The 24,295-nt window shown below is 31.8% G+C and overlaps 2 protein-coding genes across 7 annotated transcripts in view; one reads left to right on the top strand and one right to left on the bottom strand.

Moving 5' to 3' along the window:
• Positions 1-24,295, top strand: part of LOC123275242 — a 48,335-nt gene that overhangs the window by 1,055 nt on the left and 22,985 nt on the right. For 3 of the 6 annotated variants that reach the window (XM_044743219.1, XM_044743218.1, XM_044743224.1), the window contains exon 1: positions 7,857-8,269. The exons of 1 other annotated variant lie outside the window; for it this stretch is intronic. In XM_044743219.1, coding sequence (XP_044599154.1) covers positions 8,242-8,269 — 28 coding nt within the window. In that variant the 5' untranslated portion in view covers positions 7,857-8,241. Of the gene's footprint in view, positions 1-7,856; positions 8,270-19,095; positions 19,417-24,295 lie in introns of those variants that run through there. 2 more of the 6 variants (XM_044743222.1, XM_044743225.1) reach the window with 2 other exon arrangements.
• On the bottom strand, positions 20,360-24,013 carry LOC123275243. The gene is made up of 6 exons (XM_044743226.1): positions 22,846-24,013; positions 22,527-22,688; positions 22,314-22,434; positions 21,854-22,250; positions 21,315-21,781; positions 20,360-21,199 (listed from the first exon to the last, which is right to left on the bottom strand). The coding sequence occupies exons 1-6, from the start codon at positions 22,920-22,922 to the stop codon at positions 20,657-20,659; spliced, it is 1,767 nt and encodes a 588-aa protein (XP_044599161.1). The 5' UTR covers positions 22,923-24,013; the 3' UTR covers positions 20,360-20,656.

Genomic DNA, 24,295 nt, shown 5'->3' with positions numbered 1-24,295 from the left:
ATAAGTAGATTAATTTACTCTGCATACGGAGTAATTAAATTGCAATAAATTAATTGGTCGATGACTGAAAATATTTGTGTGCATAGAGGAAGTTTTCGTTGTTTTTTTTTGAGATGGGTTGTCATGAAAAAGGTCTAGAGTCTGATGTGAGTCATAAAAATTAATACTGATCACCGGTCACAAGCATCTAAGCTGGAACCTAACTGTAGTTTTTTTTAACTTAGTAATAGACTGAGCTTGTCTTCATCTTCATTGTCTTATACATCTTATATGTTGATTCGTTAATTGGAAAATGTCCTTGCAAATTGACCTACTGATTACTAATGCGCTTGAAATACATTTGTATTATTTGATCTCACATTTAGATCCATCTTCGGCCTTGTATTAAATTGTTAATTTAATATTGAGTCGCCGAAATTTGAATTTTTTTGATGTTTTTTTAAATCAATTCATTTTTTCTTTAACTTTTAATTAGAGATAAAAAATTCAATTTTTTTTTCTCAATGGCTCAATTGTATTTAAAATTATTATTTTTTTAAATAAAAATTAAACATTGAAATTTTTTTAATTAATCAAAAGCAATCATCAGTATTGAAACTAAAAAGATTTACCTTTTCTTTAATTTTTAATAAAGAATTAATAATTAAATTTTTACCTCACAATAAATTGATAAAAATTTTTGTCAATCCATTTAAATTTTTTAAAATGAATGAGCTGTTGATAAAATTGTTATTTTTTGATTAAAAATAAACATTGAAATTGTTTAGATTATTCAAAAGTTTATTCAAGAAATCATCAATATTAAAATTAACATAAAATTGAAAGAAGGAAAAGAAAATTTTATGTAATCTTTTATTTTAATAACATCTTAACCACACCAATTAAATTTAATTACCCTGATAAAAAAATAGTCTTATCTCGACAGCAATAATTACAATCAATAATTAGCCACAACCAACAGATAAAAATTTAAAACCAATAAATAGTAATCTCTTTATAATAAACTATCGATTTTTTTTGGTGTACATATTAAAATTATGCTGTAGTGATATTTCTATTGACTCAAGTTCTGTAATGAAGATAAATAAAAACCAACAGTAGAGATTACAGTGATAAAAGATAATAATTTATGTTTTACGTTTTGTTATCATTGATTTAAGAAATATTGTAATAAAATAAATCATACAAACAGTTATTTCATTATCAAAAGTATTTATTTATCTTTCGTATTTGCATTTATTCAGATCATTAAATGATCAATTTAAAGAGTCATTCGAGCATTAGTTACACAATAATTTCAACTCGCGTACCTGCTCGGAAGTCGTGCTGATGTGTCCGTGACTGCAATATAATATTATAATAAATAGGAAATAAAGAGAAAAGAAGGAAAAGAGTCAGGGGAAAAAGTAAGAAATATATATATACATATAATATATAATATATATAATACACAATATATATGAGCGATGTTGATGAGACGATGAAGGAATGATAGTAAGCCACGCATACACGGTCTCTTTAACGATCGCCGTGGTTCTCAACATAAAACCCCCAGTTTTTTTAAATTAATACTTTGAGTTTTTAGTACCACTCATTACATTATTCTGTAATTTGCCCTTTTTGCCTCTGCTTATTCCCACTGTACGGTCTATTGGTTGAGATGCTCATGTTAATGTTTAGCTCGTGTATTGAAATAAAATAACTGGTCTATTGTGCTTAGGTCAATTGTAAAGTCGATTTGAGTCCGTATCCGCAGAAATTAAACCGGCAATTCTTTGCTCGTTTTACGATTTCAAGGATATATAAATGTATAGCATGCTTGAGCCGGTTTTTGTACTCATGAAAACATTAAAACTTATTTTAAAAGGAATTTTGTTAAACGTGTAAGTTGTTTGGTCCATTTTCAGATTGTCCTTGAAAAAACAAGTCATTGTTTTATTTTTATTTCTTTTTTATCGTTTATCTTTATCTTCATTGTCTACTCTAATTTGTTTCATTATTATCCGCTTATTTATAGCATTTAACTGTCTAATTAAATTCAAATTCAAACGTAATCTTGATCTGGATATTATTAAGCCATTTTTAGGGAAGTTAGGTTTCAAAACTACCACTAGATGTCACATGAAAAGATCTTCTCGAATGTGGATGTGTAAATTAGTATATTATTAACACTTCAGCATCGTCTTGAGTTCTTATCGCTTATTTTTTCTCTCTACTTGTTCAATATACATGCTTTGATACGTGGTTTTCAATCTAAGTCGGCATTTTTATTACCCCTCAGTCAAACAGAACAAAATTCATGTCTATCCATATTCAAGGTACCCAGAAGTTTTCAATAAACTTCAGTGAATCACCAAAAAGCACGAACGACACTAAGAATGTCTTAAGCCCCAAAATCAATAGTTGACATCCGACTAATAAAAAAAAAAACATACCATGTATCGATAAACTAAAAACTTATTATTTTCTCAATCTACAGAACTCGTACAGTATTTCATTATAACGGATGTGGTCAAGTGTAAAGACACCTCGGGTTTTTTGTAGACTTCCTTTGGTGTCAGACTGGTATTGTTAGTGTCCAATTTTGATCTTATATCCGTTTCTACAAAGCCACTCCACTCGATATAATGTACATTATATATTTCATACTGGACTGCATGTACCAAAGCATGTACTTTTTACATGAACACATTGTGAATCGTCTAGTTATTTCCTATCGAATCGGCTGGATAGAAAATGTCACATGATGAAACTTGAATCGCAGTGGTGTACGGGCTTGTAATGTAGTTTGCGTGTAATCCGAAAGTGTGAGTAGGAGGAATCGGAATTTATCCTTGCCTCACAGTAATTTTCTCTTATTATCGCCTTGTACTATTCTAGTGCGCCGCCGGTTGTTGATGATGCATCTACTCCTCTCCTGTTGTGTAGATGCTACCCAATCTTGTCCGCACGGAAATTGAGATAAATCCAATAAACTTCGAATGATTGCGCAATCCATTCTACATATATATAAGTGTATATACATATACGAACATCAATATGACAGGAAAGGTTGATGGTAACAATATTCGAACGATTTTCTCATATGCTCATTTTTATTCAGTTTTATATTAATCAACTCTTTAACCTTTTATTGAAAAGATCGAGTTGCTTTTCCTGAATCATCAAGGTTCTAATAAAATTATAGTGAATCCGTTATTTCTCTTGACTGGATAAAACGATATTATTGATGAATAATAAAATATATATCTGTTAATAACAGATTAATAAAAATACATTTTTTGTTTTTGGAATGCCTAATTGAAAAAAATAAAGCTTTTAGTATAATCAACCGACATACATTAATCCGACTAGAAATTTCAGTCAGGCAGTGATTTGGCGCAAGTAAGGCTAAACTTATGCCAAAAAATGCGGCATATTTTGGAGAAGGTTTTAGTATATAATACATCTTTAATTGGATCTGTAACTTCTCTGTAATTTTTTCGTTTAGAAAATAATAAGTTTTAATTATAAATTCATTCTTTTTGATTTTCATTAAAAAAAAATATGATTTATTTAAATTGATATTAATTTATTTAATTCTTGGATAAGCTACACAGAAAAAAACTTTATTTTGAAGTGAAAAAATTTCCAGGGTGATCTTAGTAGCTTCGAAATAAAAATAAATTTTCTTGAGTAAAAAAAATTATTTTCCTTCAAAAAAATTTTTTTTCTGCGTGTCATCAAAATAAACTAATTGATGTAATGTTTAAAATTTATATTTTACTGAAAAGCATTCCCATATTTAAACTAAAGTCCGAAGCGAGCGATTGATACTTACAAAATCAATTGACCGTGATTGAGAATCTGACATTAAAAAAAAGTTCTCAAATAGCTCTACAATATATACTTATATGAGCAAGAGTACAAGGCGAGAGTTTAATTGACCGTTTGGCGTTAAATTGACCACGACTTTACTTCTACATCTGCTTATAAATACTTGAATACTTAAACGTTGTTCACAATTGCATCAAGTGAATCGAAGAGCCAATCGGAGAATTGTGAGCCGTCTTCTGCTTGTAAGTGTGAATAGAAACAATACAAATATTTGCGATATATAATGTTTGGATTAATGTAATGCAAAATGAGTAAGACAATAGACTGGGATGTTTATGGAATGAGAAATGACGGCGACTGGTGTTGTTGTTACATAGTTTAAGTTCTATTATTGTATTACACATATAGATAATGTTTCACAGCCATATTACAGACACAGAAGACAGAAGTCTTGAACTGGAGGTGAGTAAGGGGTTTCTCGCGTTCGCGTTAGTACTTCCGTTGGTTGAACAAACCATTACATCTCCATGTTAGCAGCACAATTCCAGGCCTATCGTCATTGCAAAGCACAATGCGATGCAAAGCCAAGAACCCTTGATGCAGACTATACCACCAGACTTGTTAGTTTGATTGTATCAGCAACTTTACCACGGCAATTAGCAATGACTCGATAAACTCAATGCATCTCTCCGCTTATCTGGTGTCGGTGTATATGCGTTTTCACCTGCTGGTAACCGTACTTATGCTTATAATTACAATTACAATACCTACTTAAATAAATTACACCGAGATGATGAGTAATGCTCCAATTCCTCTTTGTATCACAATGACGACGATCATGGTAATTGATACATATAGATCTGATATGACAAGATATACATGTATGTGAACTTACTCACCTCATTTGCCTTCGCTTTGTTATTGATAAATTTATTATCTTTGCTTTTATTCTTCAATCAGAATGCTTTATCACCTTTACTTACTTTACTAATTGCAAATATTTGTAATTTAATATTGATGTTGATATTGAATCTCACTTTGTTTTAAAAGCATTTTATTTGCATTTCTTTGTTCTAAGAGTATGGTTTATCTCTTGACCACTTTTGATGAATTTTTAGATGAGATACTAAAGTGTGGGGGTTGAAATTTTATTTTGAACAATGAAAAACTTTAATTTCGAGAAAAATATAAGTGAGGCAGAAAGTAACTGTGAGACAGGACAAGGAATAAATTTTCCTTGAAGGCATTAGAAAAATTTAATTGCGTTAGATAAATTTTCTTGAATTCATACGATTTTTAACGGGAAAATTTTCTTGTTCCATCCGATACAAGAATTCCTTATGTAATATCCAAGTAAATTTAAATTCTAATGCTTAATTTTATAAATATTTCAAAATATTCCAGAAAATTTAATGATAAAAGAACTTCAATTTTCTCTAATTTAATCATTTCTATCAACATATCATTTTACAAAAAATATCTAGATTTTTTGTATTTTTTTTTTTGAAAATTACATTAAAAAAAAAATTTGTTTTTTAATTTTAATTGAAATTATTCTTGAAAAAATTATAAGTAAAAAAAACGCTTTCTTTTTAATTCCATATTTTTTGAACAGGTAATCAAAAAAAATCTCAAAATTTATCTGAAAATTGAAAAAATTAAAAATTTTTTGAAGTGTCTAATTTATATAGCATATAATCTTTTTTTACTAAAAATATATTTATTTTTTGCAATATATTACTACCAGATCGTTAAGTAATCACAACTGTCATCAACTTACAAAAAGAAAACTGCCAATATAATTAATACTTCACAAATTAATAACGCATTAATAACACTTGGCGTTAATACTCGACAAAAAAGGAAATCCGGTTAAAAAAACTTAAACGTGACATAGAGTATAAACACTCAACTCTTAAACTTTACTCTCTATTGCTTTACTGATGGCGTTACTCAACGTTTATTGTTTTTAATCTCTCAACTCTTACTCTAACTTATTAACAGTTAATTTTACGAGATAATACCTACGCAGAGGTTGTTAATTTAATAGTAGAACAGTCTCAACTTTAATCATCATCACCAGCCACAAACAAAGGGACAGCGCGAAATAGGCAGTGGGGAGTGGGACATCCTTTTTAGAAATGAAGTATCTAGAATAAGAGTAATAAAGCGGTAGCACATAAAATTTAAAATAAAGTGTACACGTTGTCCGTAAGATAGTAGTAGAGTGCAAATTGGCGTAAAGTAGCAGTATGTTTAACATAACATGTAGCACGTGGCCTCGTGGCTAAATACGCGAGCAGTTCAGGGCTTACACTTACATTGTACACATACAATTTACATGGATGCAAGTCCAGTCCCAGTCCGGCGTTCAGTTGTCTGGTACCTCCTTTGTCAGTTGCCAGAAGCGGAGCGTCGGTTAGTCGTCAGCCCGCAGTCGTTACTTTATAAATATGACTCAACTCTAATATACATTAACATATCCAACATATATACACTATAATATGGATGTAAAGTTGAGGCAAGTAAAGGAATAGCACGAAGAAAATGATGCTGGTGTTGGGTACGGACAAGGAGCTTTTACATTAATATTAACATTAACATTAACATTATATTACTTGTGATATATTATACGTAATGTACGGCGACGCGAGACGCCAGCCACTGTTTTATTATTATATATTACATGTACAATATATTACACGGACGAACGAGACCCGTACGGGTTGATTGTGTTGTTCGAAAGCTAGTGTATGGTGTCGGCAATATAACTGAGCAGAATGGAAGCTGAGGTTATTATATGGCTTTACTTCGCTAAATGTCCCTAACTACTGAACACTTCCCAAGGATACTCTTTATCATATAATAAGTTACTCATATTATGATTACGATCCACGCTGATCTGTTTATACTCCAGCTGATGTGATAGATACACCAGGAAATATAATATCCATGATTTATGCCTTCTGGATATATTTTGTATTATGTATTATCGACTCTTGCTGATGATACGTCTTTGTATGTAAGAAATGTTTATGCTAAACTTTGGCTAATTTGATTTTTTTGTTAATAAATTTTCATCATTATGGGCAGTCAAACCTTTCATCGTCAAATTCTTGTAATAAATTAAGTTTAAAATTTAGAATTTTTTATGAGTTAAGTATTTTAAAAAGTCATTACTTTATAATGAGGAAAAATGTTTAGATATGACAGGTAGTTTTTGAAATTTTATTTCGTCATGGTGATAGTGGAGGCAGTCGTTGAACTTTACCTTGAGGAATTGATAAAACTTACACTTTTGTAAGTAAATTTTTAATTATTGTAAAAATGAGTGTTGTTAAATATCAAGATATAGATTTTAAAGGTAATTATGTTTTATTGTAGGTAAGGGAAAAAATTAGAGTTTTATTTTAATCATGTAAATCAATTGTTTATAAATAAATTAACTTACCAACAATCAATAAATTATTTTATCAGTGTTTAAAATAAAAAAAATTCTTCAAAATGATTTTCTCGGCTTAGAATTTTTTATTTTTAAATAAATTGCATTTTTCTCATCAGTGAATCATGAAGGGCAAAAATAAATTTTTATATATTCAATTTAGAGTATTTTAAATCCCAGAGATGATTGACCTCAGGATGGTTAAATTAATAATAAAGTTCAAAGAGTGACTCGTAAAAGTGGTAATGATAATTATTATTATAATATTTACACAATTTTTATGATGATCCACACACCTTATAGATAAACAAAGAACAAGAAGTCGCGTGCAAACGGATAAGGGAGCAGTCGGATGTGTGAGGAGGGCGTTACGTACATATATTTTATTTTATACTTATATACATATATGTATACAGAACATAAAAATACATGGATGGTGTGTGTAAGTACTGAGTAGATAAGGCAATCGAGTGTGTACTGTATAAGTGTGAAGAGTATGACAACACAAAAGAGAGAGGGAGATGCTCGGTAGGGCAGAGAGAAAGAGGGAAGAGAGAAGTGAAGGATGAGCTTGAATCGTGTGTATGGTAAAACGACAGTAGTTAGTAGTTCTTTCGCAGTCTGTGTGATCACATCAACAATCTCCTTCATAATTCAGTCACTCTGTCCGTGGTTCATACTCTGTTTTTATTTTTTTACTTTCGACTTTACTTATATTTACTTAACTCAATTTACATGAGCCCGGTCATTTTTCACGTGGTGACGACTTGTATACCCTTTTTTGTTAATAAGTGTTCAAGTTAATACCCTTGTGAGTGGAGTGACAATACATTAGGAAAATGATTGCTTTCAGCGGAAAAGTGATATTTTAAATAAACGGAGGAGTGTCTATGTCGGTCAACAGAGGGTGAACAGCTTCTATTCGGTTTTGCCCTTACACTCGCCAGTAAGAAGGGTTCGAAAAAGGCTCTTTTTTTCACCACATGTTTTTCTGGCCTTTCATCTCTGGAGGTAAAAAATAGCTCTTTTTCGAGGGAAGGTGATTCTGTCTTGTCATCCGAAGACTCTGATTACCGCTCCCTGATTGTCATTCGAGTCAATGAATACCCGATACTAAATATTGAGTTTTGTGCTCTGATTCTGATTCTTATTTGCAGTATCATTGTTTACTGATTTTATTATTTTTACTATTGTTAACTCGATATGCCCTAGTTGATATTTTGCTCGAGGAAGCCCATCGCTTTTTTTAGATAAAATCTTTGATAGTTGAAAAAATTAATTTTTTATTCAAAAAATTTTTTTTATTTCCTGTTGAAATTTTTTAACATTTAAAAAAGTGAACTTTTGTCAAATAAAGTTTGATAAAAAATAAAATTAATAGTATTACTTTCGATAAAATATTAATTTCAATCCTGTTATAAATTTTCAAACTGACTTTATTATATTCTAATAAAATGAAAAAAAATTTTAGCTAATGTCATAATTTTTTTTTGTCAGTAATCAAAAATAAAAACAAAGAAACATTGTATAGAAAAATTGTCAGTTGTAAATTAATCAATTGTCACAGTCCAAATTGATCGAGATAAATTTATTATTATGCAGCGCGTGGGCCTCCTTAACAGCAATTATATATACCGATAACTTTTCAATTTATTATTTATCTATTTTATATTCGCTTGCATAATTTTTATATCGCTTGACATCTCGGTGATACAATAATTATTGCATTATCTAGCAGACAAAGGTAACAATAAAAAACAAAAACTGTAACGCATTAAATAAGAAAAGAAGGGTATAACCGACTTAAACGTATAACTTTTTTCTATATAATAAATATAACAATAATACAATATAAACTCATAGGGTGTATTGTTATTGTCGAAAGATTAATTCTTCCATAAAATGATTATTCGTGGGAGTGATGTAACCTCGTTTGAGTATAAAGAATACCGGGCATAAAAGTCAAAACTGTGAAGTTTGAGCCGTCGTGAATTCAATGAAAGAAATGAGAATTATAGATATAAATAGGTGTACAGGAGGGTTCATTACAATGTATGTAGTTCAGGAGAGTAAGTTTAATCTAGTAGGGGAGCAAGTTTTTGTTACCAATGCATTGCGCTGTTAAATTAATGGCATTTATACGGATAATTCGTCGGATAGGTATTGAAGTAACAAGAGAATAAAAAAAGATATAGTATTATCTAGAAAATGTCGCTCGTCGTATTTTGTATTTAATCTTACGGCGTGGTACTGTACTGTACTGTACACCCCAGGCCGTAATCCGAATGGAAGATGCACATCGCGGTGGCCGAACATGTGTCTGTATTCGTCGTGTGATTGTGTGAGGATGCGGACGAGTGTAAGTGTGTGTGTAGCCAAAAATACAAAATGTATTTTTACCATACTTTGTACACCAGGGCCAACACTCTACACGACGTCATAATATAACAAGAGCGGTTTAAAAGTCGTTATAATATACCAGTGAGAATTACCAGATCGATGATAATAACGTTTGATGTATAATATTAAACTCTTATTTGAATGATTGTTGACGCTTACAGAGGTTTTTTTTTATAAAAATTACTAAAAACTTTAAATCTGATCATTTATTGCCTTTTATTTTTATATTGCTTTAATAATATAAATAGTTAATTAACTAGAAAATTTTACTGTCGAGGTTGCATGCTTATCCTCGAACTTGACCTGGCGTGGCATAGGTTCGAGCCCTGGTGGCTGTCGAAAGAATTTTTTAACAATGTGAAGTTTTTAAAATTCTTCCCATTGCTAGAAAACAAATACACTATCTGATTAATTTAGTTTATTAAAAAGTATAAAAATTAAATTCATCAACGAACATAAATAAAACGGAAAAGATTGATGACGCTATAAATATTTGTTTAGTCTTCACAGAAAGGTTTAGAAATCAAAAGCTTAACAAACTTATTGCAGATTACAAGTATAACTTACAACTATCAATTTTTCATTTCGTATGCATTAATTACCGACGTATTAAGTAAACAGCGTAGTAACAATTAAGTAGAGTGCAATGTAAAGGGGATGAAGAGAGTTAAATGGCAAAAAAGATTTGTATATTCTCTTAGACATATGCGCTAGGATCCAAACGAATCCAGCTGTTGATTTATTTAAACCTCCCGGGTCGTTTTGAAATACAGTCTTCATATTTTTTTTTATTATTATTTTTTAACCTCATTGTATTCTGCGTAATGCGTACTTAAATTAAACTATTGTTTCAATGACGTTTTACTTAAATCTCATTCACCGTCAGGTAGATACTTTAAATTCTTATCAGCTTTCTAAATCTTTTGACAAATTTTTCCAATTACCTTTCGGTTGAATGATTCTCTCCTTCGAGGGAATTTTATTCTTTTTATTTTTTACTTTATCTGATTTTTAAAAACAGCCTAAAAATCATTGTAGGATTTTCGAATTCCAATAAATTATCGTTTTCCAATACAAAGTTTAAATCTTATTACAAAATAAGATTTTGTATAATTGTATTGTAGTATATTTGTAGCTTGTTTATGAACGCGGGTCCTTTGAAGGAGAATCGGCTCAACTCGAATTCTCGGTAAAGTAGTGATAGGAGATGTCTAATCTAATGAATGGATGCCCGGCTGGCAGTGAGACGGAATTCGTGGCACGCCCGGCACTGCCGGGGTTCTAAAGGTGGATAGATATAGTCAAGTAAGATCTCGTCGGGTGGAATCGATTTACAGAATCTGATAGTACACGACCTGGCACAGGTGTCGAGCAGTTGCTATCAGTGCGCTCTTAAACTCAGAATCCAAATGATTGTCCCGTCCTCTTTATCTCTATCCTTCTGTACTAACTCATTTTATTTTTTTTTTTTATCTCCTTCCTTGCACAGCGCAGCAAATCAATTCGTTCCGACAAAAAAAGCTCTCGAGGCTTGTTGGATAAAAATAGAAAGAAAACTTCCGTTTCACAATTACGCATTGATAAAAAAATATCACATTGACAACTCACTCATTTTTTAAGTACAAATGTGTGTATATCTTGCCTTGCTCATTTCCTATTTAACTAGGCATTTGTTTATATTTATAATTATAATTGATAATATATATTCGACAACATAAAAAAAAATAACTGTAATTGATTAATCAAATAAATCGTAGTTCGTTTATCGATCACGAAAAAATCAATTCAATTTGACAAAAAGTCCGTCACAATACAAATTGATACACCGTAACAGACACGTAGAAATAAAACATGGACAGTGAACCCGAAGGTTTGAATTTGCATTTCAAACACACAATTCGATAACGTGTCTATTTATAAAATTTACGTACATGAAAACGTGCTGTGGCTTACTATTCAGGGTATCTTTGTTTTCCATGGTTCATGGTTTTATCATGCATACACACTCATACAACGTTCATATGAATAAATATAAATATAAATATGAGAACATGTATAAGCTGGTTACCAACGCATCTGTGCACATGCTCTTTGAATTTATTTCATTACACTCGAAACCACGCTCTTCAGATTGTCAATCAATAAACTCGTGCCGTTAAATTGCAGCAATCAGGCAAGTAGTTGTGTCTATAAAAAGTTAACCTTGATAATCAATTTCAGAAGTGAGTACTAAAAACTTTAATAGCCTTCATGGTGTAAATTATATTATATGAGAATTTAAACCACGTGGAAATTCACAGCTTGAAAAATTATCAGCAATAAAGTTTATTTTGAGATTCAAGTCTCATTTACATGCAAAATATTGAAGATACGTAAAAAAAAGTATGGAACAAAATTCGTCAAAAATTAAATTTTCTACAAGATAATTCTTGATCAAATTTTTCGTATCTTCCATCCTTGGGCCAAAATTTTGATTTTAAATTCAGAGAATAATTTATGCTCGGATAATTTTGTGTAGATTTTTTGCAACAAAAAAAGTGAAAGTTGTTATTTTTTTAAATATTCTAAAAGGACTATTGTTGACACAAATGAAAAAATTTTACGGATGCACACGAGTTATGCTCGCGGCATAATTATTAACCGAAGTCAGAGGCTCACGTGGTGACACGTCTAGTCTTCGAAATAAATGCAATGCAATATATATGTATTGTGTACTTATAAATATTATACATATATACATAATAAACATACCTATTATGCTTATGGTGTATGCTGTATGCTTTAAACCAATGGAAGACCAGACAGGAAGCAGCGCTGAGGAATTCAAAGTGTCTTTGCTCTTTTTTGAACGTGAATTCCACCATTACGCTGACTATCAGTCCATACAACTGCTAGATATTATTGGCAGTACTTATATTACGATAGCTGTAAAACGACGCTTTTTTATTTGCTACTGATATTGTTCGCTCTAAGTTATAGTTATAGACACAGATATGGATGTGCAATGCGCCGTAAAACATTATATGAGTATATATCCTCGACCAGTAGAAGCTTATCGGTTTTAATTCCATAGCTCATTCAAGTAATGTGTAATATATTTAATATATATATATACTTGCATCGTATGTGTATAAACATAATACTTATATGGACGTATTTACATGCACATATAGTGACTCTGACACTCAACTTGGTAATATCTGTCCCGCATTAGTGCGATGAACTTGTCGATACTTGTGTCTCATTGATAATTAAACAATTTCATCATTTCTTTTGTTTGCTTGTTTTTCCTTTTTCTTTAATGTTTATTTTACTCCTCGGTTATATCAGACATCGATTATCGTGACACAGAAAATTAATTAGTGTTTATTTGATTATTTTTTATCTATTAATTCTTCATTTAAATTGTTTAACTTTTAATGATGTGAATCATTGATTGTAAATTTTGTTGCTTGTTTTTAATTCGGTGAAAGGAAACAAATGATAATTATTTGCCCGGTCCATGCATTTTTGTGAGTCAATGTCTGCGGATGGGTCGAATCTAGTGCCCGACATTTTATAGATAAAATTAAAATAATTTCTCATTTTAATGAAGGTCATAAATATTTAATAATAAATTTCGGTAAATTTTTATGTAAAAAAAAAATTGAGAAGAAATTTTAGGATTATTTTCCCGTAAAAATGATTAAAATATCTCGTTAAATTAAAAAATAAAAGTTAAAATTACCCTCAAAAATATAATTACTGAAAATACAGCTACCCCTGTATTAAAACATTAAAAAAAAAATGAGATTAATAATTTAAAGCATAAAAATATCGCCTAAAAACAGGCCTAAAAATTTTTCTACTGTTTTTTGAAATGGAACAGCCGAACACGCCTGTAATAAATTTTTAAAAAAATCATAAACAAGTTTTATGAGTATAATAATTATTAATCTAAAAGAAATAATTATTTATTCACATTGAGTATCTCAAGCTGACTGACAGGGAGTCCGTGGTACTTTTTCAACGTAATGAATCAGGGGAAGTAAAGTAAGACCGCGAATATATACAACAGCAGAAGCGTATATACAGAACGACGCTCGATTATAGCCACCCATCGTAATTTCTCGTTTTTGCATTAGTCATCCGAGTGAGGAATATTCTCGGCAGAAGAGAAGCTTCGTTGGAAGACATAACAGCTGTACTTACTGCCAATTTTTAAAATTCATTATTAATATAAAGAGAATTATAAAGAAACCATTAAAATAATTAATTATTTGTTTTCTATTCATCTTAATCTTAATCCGTGGACTTATACTATTCATGTACTTATCAATTAACAGTAAAATGAACTCTAATAGTAAATTAATTAATTAAATTTTCTGATAGAGTAGAGTAGCCCGTAGAGCCTCAGAATAATCAATAGTAAACGGGGATTCTTTTATGTTAATTACATTGATTGGACCGCATGAAGCTACGTTGAAGCTCCGTTAAGGCTCGTGCCAAGAACTGAATTTACCGCAGTAATATATACTTGGACAAGTATGTATATAAGCACACATATACGGACATAAATAGTGTTTAGTGTGTTATGTAGTCTACAGAACAGAGCACAATATCTGCTATACACGCGATCTTCGTCAAGAGCAATGGAACTGAACTGAACGTTTATACCCAGTTTTGCGTATCAGACGAGGGTATCTCAAAAGGGTCTTGTGTGTCCCTTCTCTGTTTTGGAGGAAGGGTGGACGTTACGTTCATTACACAATTCCTGAATACTCTCTTATTCTCCTCTCTGTTTTTTTAACATCCGCATTGTGGCCATTTTCACGTCTCTCGCCCTCTTTTATTTATAATTTCGCATTTTTTATCTCGACCTCATTCTCAACCATTCACTCATCTCGTCTCTTCATATTCCAAACTACTTCATTTTCAAGAGCCAACTTCAATTTTGAATTTAAATTCAACCTATATGTTTATTTATTTAGCTCTTTTATCTTAACATTTTTTATCTCCAATGTTTACTTTCGGTTTTTATTTAAATTCACAAGTAATTTATTGATTAACTATCAATACACAGTAGTTGTTTTTCCCTCCAAATAAAATAGAATGCAAAGTATTGATTATGTGGAAAACCACGGTGAAATTCCGGTGTTGATATTATTTTCCTCCTTGATAGAAAAAAATGTTCTGAGTAATAGTACTAATGCTAAGCTATGCTTAATTATGTATGCAAAGTGTTAAATATGAGCGTGGTTCGCACGTTATCTCAAACTTCAGTGGGTAGATAGCCTTTGAGATTAAACGATTGTCAGCTGTATTATTCACTTCACTGAAAAAAGTGTTGCGGTTTGAAAGCAAGATTTTTATCGTTGGAATAATTTGTCCATTCTGGATAAGTGTTTGCTGATTATTTTAAATATCGCTCGATGTTAGAGCCGTGGGGTTGATGGAAAATCGATACCGAGGGGTTTGCTGGCTCGCAAACTGTAATTTTCAATCGTTGCCATTACGAAAAGTGTTATTATATTAATAATTTTTATTTATTTTTAATAATATGATAAGCCGTAGAATTGAAAAAAAAAATTAATATTATTTTTATTTTATCGATATTTTTTAATTAAAAATTTTTATTCAAATTATTTTGTTGACATAATAATAACAACAATAAAAAAATAATAATAATATGATGTAGTCATAATTACTGAATATAGCAAGAATTTGTTATTTCAGTTTAGAAAAATTTTTTTCCTCCTAGCATAAATTAAAACTCAACAAAAAAATATTAAAAGCGCGTCAGATATAATTAAATACTAAATATTATTCACTTTTAGTTAAAGAAATAATTGTTAATAATATTCATTAAATGATCAATATTTTAGTGAGTTTAAATAGCCATTTGCATAAATAGTCTGTTGAAATGTATGTTTACATTTACTATATTTATATTTACATTTATAAGTATGTGTGTACATATAACATATAGCATATAACGCTTATATTTATCGTAGCTAGGTTGCCATGAGACGTAACAAACTAGTTTCTCCCTTATTATGTATATAGATGCATACATTTCTGAATAACCGAACGATAGAATCGCGAAACTGGTTTCCCGTGTGAATATAAGGGCTGCGAAGCTTTCCAAGTGAATAAAGATTGGTGACATTGAAAAGAATAATAAAAAATAGCACTGATGGAAAATTTACCGGTACACCAGTGGAAAAAGTTGTATCGAATTTATTTTTAAAAACATAAGCTACTGAGGCTTTGAATTTTTTAGATTAGCCGTCACTACTTCTAGTCTGTGAATTTATGAAAATATTATCCCGGTAATGAGAAACTTTTTAGACACATTTTAGAGGGGATTTCAATGGGGGAATTCTGAAACTTTTTGACATTTCGCTTGAAATGTCGTGTTAATAATATATTCTACTTAATATTCGATTTTTATAAAAGAATATTCAATTGAATTGCTTGAAATTTTCAACATGTTCAAGTTACAAGTGATCAATAATAAGCACTCATTATTGAAAAAGAAAAATATTTAGATCTTTATTTATAAAAGTTTACATTAAAAGAAACTCATAAAAAGATATTACGTTGAAAAATATTTCTCAAGAATAAGACCGTAAGATATATAATATATTTTCCAATAATACTCTAACTTTGCTCAGAGTAAATATTGAAAATGACTTTTTAAGGATCCAAACTATTTTCCATGACAATAGTTTTGTACAAACACTTATCTAAAATAAGACTTTTATATTTTATTGAAGCTTTATAAACTAAAAAATAAAAAAAGGTAATAATAACTATTCACCCGCCTTTCAATAATAGAGTTTCCATCCACGTTAATGTTGCCGAGAAACAATGGAGTTTGACCCCTAAATGTGAATACACCATTGTCTGCAGAATGATTGAATTAACTCTGATGCGGTAACAGAAATTGATCAATGCGCCAAGCGGAGTACATGGGAATTATATGATGGCACACATAATGAATAAAAAAAGCTACTAGGTGCTTATAAGTTTCTCTCTCATACTCACACTGAACTCGCGGGCCTACATGCAGTGTACACGGTTGTATTGAAACTCTCAATTCCCAACAAAGAGGATACTAACGCCCGGTTTAACTTGCACAAAGTCATCATCATCATTACAAAGCAGCCATCTCGAATGGGCGTACGTGTGTATATGTACGTCAAGGAGGTGCATTCACTATTTTATTTTGTTTGAATAGAGAATAAAGAATAAGTACATCGTCATTGAGATTTTGAGGCGGAGCTGATGCTGTGCCTTCTGGTCACAATTTACAGCCAGGGGTTCATGTTTTTTGTTCTAAAACTCTATATCTGTAATCTCAAGGTGTATTTTTAGATAAAATTCACTCTTTTTTCTTCTACTTTGACTTTGACTTTGATCTGCCATGAATTTGGTTCATCATGCCTCCCATTTGTCGCTCTAATTAACACGTCGATAACAATCACGCGATCGTCGGATTCCGTATTATGTCATGTATGATGTAACCAGAAACAAAGCAAAGCCGAGCTGAAATTAGGAGCTGAAAATCAATATATACTTTTACTATTTTTTGTTATAACCAATAACGTGTTTAACTGAAAAAAAAAAAAACGATGATAATCAAGTTCTCTGGCTTGACTGTACTCTCTCCCTAGTTTCCTGCTCTAGTATGTCCGACATTGAACACAGAACATCCCTTCCCTGGGACAGCAAGGGAGTGTTGGTATGAACGTGTGACAAGGGTAGCATGTTTGTGTTCACATACACAAGGGATGCGTAGCCAATCGGATCTGGTTAGCACCTTAATCCTCGTGAGCAAGATAAAGCATTACATCCAGTTTCCACTCGCGACAGTTTAAATAGTTGCCGGCAGAGGAAAAGTTGCAAAAAATCGCTAGCAGTTTTAGTGTGCTGAACGTATGAGGACAAAAAAATATAAATTTTGGTATATATAAACATATATCTATATAAGACACATGAAAATACAACGCCGGTTTGGGTTCTATTCGGAGAGGAGGGATTAGAGGACGCCGGGCGTCGCGGCGCAGCTTTTGCCGCACCCAGCAGAGCGCCTGCTCCCTCACGCTGCCAGGACGTACAGTTGTCCACGTTACGTTTAAACCTCTCTTTAACTTCTCTGTTGCCAAGTGTAAGTGTCTGTGCTTTATTTTCCACTCTCTTTATCTCCGTACTTGACTTTGTTCCTGGATTATTCGAGTTGAGTTGAGTAAAGTGTTGCCTTTCTGAGAGAGCAAGTATTTATAAAATTTTGTTAGGATTGTAGCGTATTATAAAATGTAAAAGATAATATATTTCTTAGTATCAGTGATTATGATTACGTCAAGAGATTTCCGGCGAGGTTTTTGCTCAGGATTAATAGGATCGAGTTACGGTTCGGGTTACTGGGGATAATTCAACTCTAGTTACTTCGTATTTTCTTACTTCATTGCGTTAATCATAATCATAATATAAAGCTAATTATTTTTGGGCCGGTGACGAGTTTTAGGAGCGTGATATAAATTGCTGGGAAAAAATATGGACCAGGAAATCGCTGACAGCTGGTGGAAATAATCAGGTGGCAGATGAGTTTACTAAAGTGCCAGCCAGGAGTTACTTTGAACACGGAATTACGTTAATATTATTGTTTTTTAGTATTTAAATAGCCCGATAGAGAGTTGGGATTCTCCAAGTAAATTTAGGATGGCGTTGTGTGTGAAGGGGGCACTGACCGCGAGAACATTTCGCTTATCTTGGATAGGATAGAATAGGAGAGGATTGAAACATTGAACTTGCTCGTCGGGGGTGACAAAGGGAGGATTCCAACCGCCCTCGTGTTCATTACTTTTATATTAAATTGTACGCAATTTAACATTTTACGACAAGGCGTCGTCTTTTTCTTTTGTCAATTCAAATTTGAATTTATTGCTCCCATGAAAAAATTTACAAAAAAAAATATACATAAAATATGTATGAATAATATTTTTTAATTAGCTAAGTTTTGACCGATGTTATATTTATTTGATATATTTTAAATGTAGTTTAAATACATTAATAATATATCTTAGAATATATAAAAAAAATCCACTTATTGAAAATATAAAAAAAAAATGTATCATACTGATATTTTTTACATATATTCTTCTTGTGAAATTTTTGCTTGAAAGTGATATAAATTTACAAGTAAAGCGCTGATACTGATAAAGTAATTGCCGAGAATAATTGATTTCACTTAACTCACTATTGGTTCAATCGATTAATCGCTGTTTAGTATTTCGTACATATAATAGGATTTAATTCTTTGCACAGGTAGATCTTTCTACTACTAGGCATTAAATCGCGATTGAAACCCTCTTTAAAGTTTTACTTAAATTTATTGTACAAGAGCTTTTATTTTTTCATTTGTTTTATTGTTAATCAGTTACCTTTTCTTATAGTGGTGATTTATCGAGTGGAAAATAAAGAATTTAAATTGATGCTGCGTTAACATAACTGTGTGTGTGTGTTACTTTGCGATCGATAGTGACCCAACAATGTCTCATTGAGAGAAAAGTATATAATACAATTATAAACTCCCAGATAATACTACTTAAATAAATAATCTCCGAGACTTGTGTAAAGGTGACGTTTTATACTTTTCCGGTTGATAAGTACGAATGATTAAGTGAATCTAGGATGATGGTGGATCGTGTCGAGGGTCATCTTTTCATGTATCGCCGGCCTGTCTACCGGGTTTTCCAGTATCTTGAAACAAGCGAGTAAGTAATTTAATTAAGATGTCATGTCTTGATAATTGTTTTAATGATGAATGGAGTGATAAATCTTGCTCATTTAAACAGTCATTTTAATTAACTATTTTTTCATGTAAATTATTCAATTCTCAAAATTTATGTTATCTTTTCGTTTGAAATAACAAATTTGTTTATTGCCAGATCAACCAAAAATAAAATACAAAATAATTTATCGGTTGCATAATTATAAGTTTCTCTAGATAAAGTCCTTCATGTAACTTAATTTTCGTACTGAGTACGAGAAGAGGAAGTCATCTAGCGGAAATTCAATAACTCACCAAAGTAATCAACTATTTCTGCACTGGCTAACTGATTTACAGTTGTTATTGTGTTTATTTGTAATGATTACAATTTATGATACAAATATTCGGTAAAAGAACGTCGTGTCTTTGAATGATGTTGCATGGGTCGAAGTTAACGTGTGATTTGCAATTGAGTAACAAGTTATTGTACAACCGAAGCCTAAAAAAGTGAATTTAGTTGATTGAATATACGGTTTTGAGCTCATGAATATATGTAGCGATTTACTCGATATTGATTTGACCTCATCATCGTGATCAACATAATGATGCACGTCGAGGACAGCCTTAGAAAGACAGGAAGTGCATTTCATCCGAAACGTAGCCACATAATGATTTACGCGTGGGAAGACAAGAGTGGAGTCTTGTTATGAGATATAAGATATTGAAACAGGATCCTTGTGCTCCTGTTACATCGATGATACCAAGATATAAAAAGTATTGTACAGCCCATACTTTATATATATACATACATACATACATACTTACATACAGTGTTGTGGTGAATTGTTATCGGTGATGAGATCTCTTCCTAAAGCTTATTCACAAAAGTAAATCGTGATATTGATATTGATAAGAATGAAACACTTTAAATTCATTTGATGGTTTTCTTTTTTTTTCTACATGTAATATATAATAATATCATACAAGATTAAATTATCAAAAGACTGTCGATCGTTGATATACTGTTTGTCGTAAATCTTAAGTAAGCTTAAAGTAGGAAGTTGATTGTCCCGTTTCTTAGAATATAATTTAAAAGCTTTTGTCAGATAATTAACTAACAACAAGATAGCCCTGAAATGACGTTACAAATTGGTTTGGTGTAATAAAAGGCGTCTTAATTGGATATTGTTACCTACGATATAAATATAGGCACATCGTGAGTAAATTGAGTGCTGATTGAATCATTACTCCAGCGTGTACGTGTTAGAGACCGTTCGACAGTCCGTAGACCCATCGGGTTTTGTGAAGCAGGTATTTGAATTAACGTTGCTCACTGCTACGAATCTTCCCTTATTGCTCGGAGGTGGGACCCCATTCGGCGGCCATGAAGGGTTCTTCGTCGGGTCAGGCCCAATTTGCCAGTCTGATAACTTCGGATGCACGCTGGGAATTGTAAACGCCCTGGAGTTATCGTTCTCGTTGTTTGTTTCTCTGACGCCTTTCAGTGTCTCGTCAACAGGCTTGTAAGTGTTATCGAATGTCTCAAGATACGATGGGCTCTGTTTTTTGAACAGAGCTGATTTTTGGATAATCTCGTCTCCGTAATTCAAACTCAAGCCTGCTTCAGAAAAGTCACTGCCAGCAAACTCGGTGGCACACATTGTAGGCTTCTGATTTTGAGCTACTGATGTTCTTTGACGGATCCAGTTTAAATTTCTTGATAAGCTCACGTATTTCCACTCGACCCAGCTTTCTACGTCATCACATGTGTAAGCGACCATCGCGACCTACCACAATTGAAGACAAAAGTGTTTGTGAAAAAAATTTTCTGAATTGGTCATATATAAGCTATGTATAAGAAAAACTATTTTTTCGTGGGTCATCAAATTATGATCAACTTACCAGAGTACGATTTCTGAAAACTGGCGAACCAAGAGGAGGACACTTGTGATACCTTGATCGAGGATCAGTCAAATCTTTTTTCTCAATTGTGATATCTGACGACACTGATATACGACTGGCATTGTTAGGAGGTATTGCACTCTTAATGACATTAGAAAAAATTTCAGCAAAATTCTTAAGTATCTCCGGATCTTTTGACTCGCCCATCATCGAGAGTAAAATATTTTTTTTATTATTAACACTATCTTTACGCTTGGCTCCAACATCGCTAGTCACATTGGTTTCTAAAACTTCTTCCAAACGACCCATCGTCTCGTCAACAATTTCCTTGGCAAATTTTTCAATTTTTTCCTGATCGGTTACTCGGACTTTTGGTTTTGTTTCCTCCTCTATTTTACTCCAGTCAATTGACGTAAGTTTTTCATCAACTTGCATCAAATTCGACGCTATTCTCTCTTTCAGATCATCTAGATATAAAAATTAGAACAAAATATAACAATAGAGAACTGAATCATTTTTAGAGAGATAAATAAACATACCGATAATTTTCCTTCTGCCGTTGATACTTTTGATGTCGTTGATATCAAAAGATTTTTGTTTTTTACTTTTTGCTCCTTTCTTGGCATCAGCAATTACGTCTAGTATGTCCTTAGTTTTCTTTTTCCGTTTCGTAACTTCATTTTGTCGTTTAATTTGAACTTTTTTACCACTGTTGCTTCTTTCAGCAAACAAAGACGTATCCTTTGATAAGAATGACGGCGCTGGAGCGAGCTTAACCGGATTCCTTTTTCTCCTTATCAAGGGAAATATATTCTTTTTAAGCCGGTACAGTCTTCTTAATCCAAAATTACGTCTCGGTACTGTCATTAAACTGTCGTCGTCGTGAACCGGTGGAGGCAAATGCTGAGCTTCTATCGGTTTAATAAGATGGTGATTCTGTAAAACTCAAGCCTTTGATCACAAAACTATTAAATTTAATAAAACTAATTACAAACATACATTGACTCTTTGTATAACCGTCAAAAGCTGGCATTTTTGGCTACAGCACATGTGACCGACGTCATCATAAATACCCTTGGGCAGCTTTGGCAACTCAATAACCCCAGTAAGAAAGCTAAATCTTCAATATTAAAAGTTTTAATCGGCTTATTTTAATTTCAGATTAATAAGTAAAATATTCGTATCAAATTAATATTACGAAACAATAATTACCCGCAATTCAAAAACAAAATTGCAACATTGTAAGTCGGGTGGTCAGGGCTGTCAACATTATAAACATAATTCGGATGCATTTCATAGCGATTTATTTTGATGACGTAGGGTAACGATGTTGCAGCGCCAACAAGAACAGCCAGTTCGGCATCGATGTGTTGCCTATAAAAGTTACAGTACGCCCATCAGGTTAAGGTTATAAATAATTTAATTTATATACTTTTACGATCTACTACGTAAACTAAATTAAAAAATTTTAAGATGTATACGCAGACATTTACACAAGATAATAAAAAGCTGTGACAACATGAGTACATACTCGTATAAATCGGCAAAGTGCATGCAGGACGCTGTTGTAATGGCATGTGTCGCTGTCAAAATAGCACCACTGCACATAAAATACCTTTTGTCGCTGAAAAAAGCATACAAATATTCGTTATTCTAGTAATTTTGATAAAGAAATATTTATTTTTGTAGTTAAATTTGATTTTGTAATTAAAAGTTTTTATATACGTGATAGCAGATGCTGGATGACAACAGGCGGGAATTTTTTCATCTCGAACAATGAAAGCATACATTTCCACCATTCCATCTTCTTTATTATTCATTTTTGTTATCCAACGGTCTCTGCTTACACTACGCTTTACTTTTTTGGCGTGATATATTTTTGATTTGTTGGTCTTAGATGTAGAATTAGTCGCAAATTTAGCCGCTAAAATGATATCTGAAAATTTGTTCAAACTTGAAACCTTATTGATTTGATCACTTTCAACAGTAGCGTTTATATTGCTGTCAACAAGTTCGGTAATATTTGGTGGTGGTTGATGGAACCGCTCAATTTTGTCTTGTGATTTATTTGAATTGGCATTTCTATCTGGATTGAATCCATACAGCGGTGAAATACGTCTGACAACCATCAATATTACATTTTGTAATGTTTGATGAAGAGAATTTATAGTATTTAAATTATAAGACTTTCTCTGCTCGGAATTCGCCTCCAAATGGTGGAAAGTCGCCGGTGAAGAAGAGGAAGAAGGTGATGAGCTTTCCAAGGACGTATTATTAAACTCCGATGAATTTAGCGGAGAGAAAGTAAAAGGAAACGTATCTTCTTTTCCTTGTTTTTTTGATTCTTTGCTAAACGAATCTCGTGTCATCGGATAATCCGTGCAATTTTTACCGTCGCAAACTTTCTTCGTTCCGTTTGATATTGAATTATTGACTTGCGTTTGGGTTTCATTATCTAATTTAGTTGATCTATCAACATCTGTAGTTAATGCGGAATTGGAATCTGAATCTCCATCGCCGATACCATCAATTTTAAATGATAACCTTGTTGTACTTTCTTCATTTATCATCGATTCATTTTCCATTTCAATAGTATTTACCAAACATAACAATAATAATGATATATTCACAAAGATAAACCAACGCGAAAACATAATACTTAAAGAATAACCAACGTTTAAAGTTCACGAGTCACTTGATACTCGAGAGACTGGATGGATTAAAGAAATTGCTGTTAAAAATTATTTTTTTTTTATTTAAAAAACAAACGTTTCTGTTACTACTCACAGAGTAAGTTTTCAATATTACCTTTTTTTTATTGTTTAAATTCGTGCGATAACAGAAATCATTTCGTTAGTTACAAAACATTTAAATTGTTGACATAATTTATGATAAGCTTATTAGTTACAATCGTCGAGTTGGAAATCACGAGGCTCGTTAAATTTTAATTATTTTAAATTTAAGCTCAAGTTCTTTTCAAT

Source organism: Cotesia glomerata, linkage group LG1, assembly GCF_020080835.1.
Source record: "Cotesia glomerata isolate CgM1 linkage group LG1, MPM_Cglom_v2.3, whole genome shotgun sequence".
NCBI classification, from domain to species: Eukaryota; Metazoa; Arthropoda; class Insecta; order Hymenoptera; family Braconidae; genus Cotesia; species Cotesia glomerata.
The sequence above is the reverse complement of the archived record's forward strand: the minus strand, read 5'-3'. Positions and strand labels throughout refer to the sequence as shown.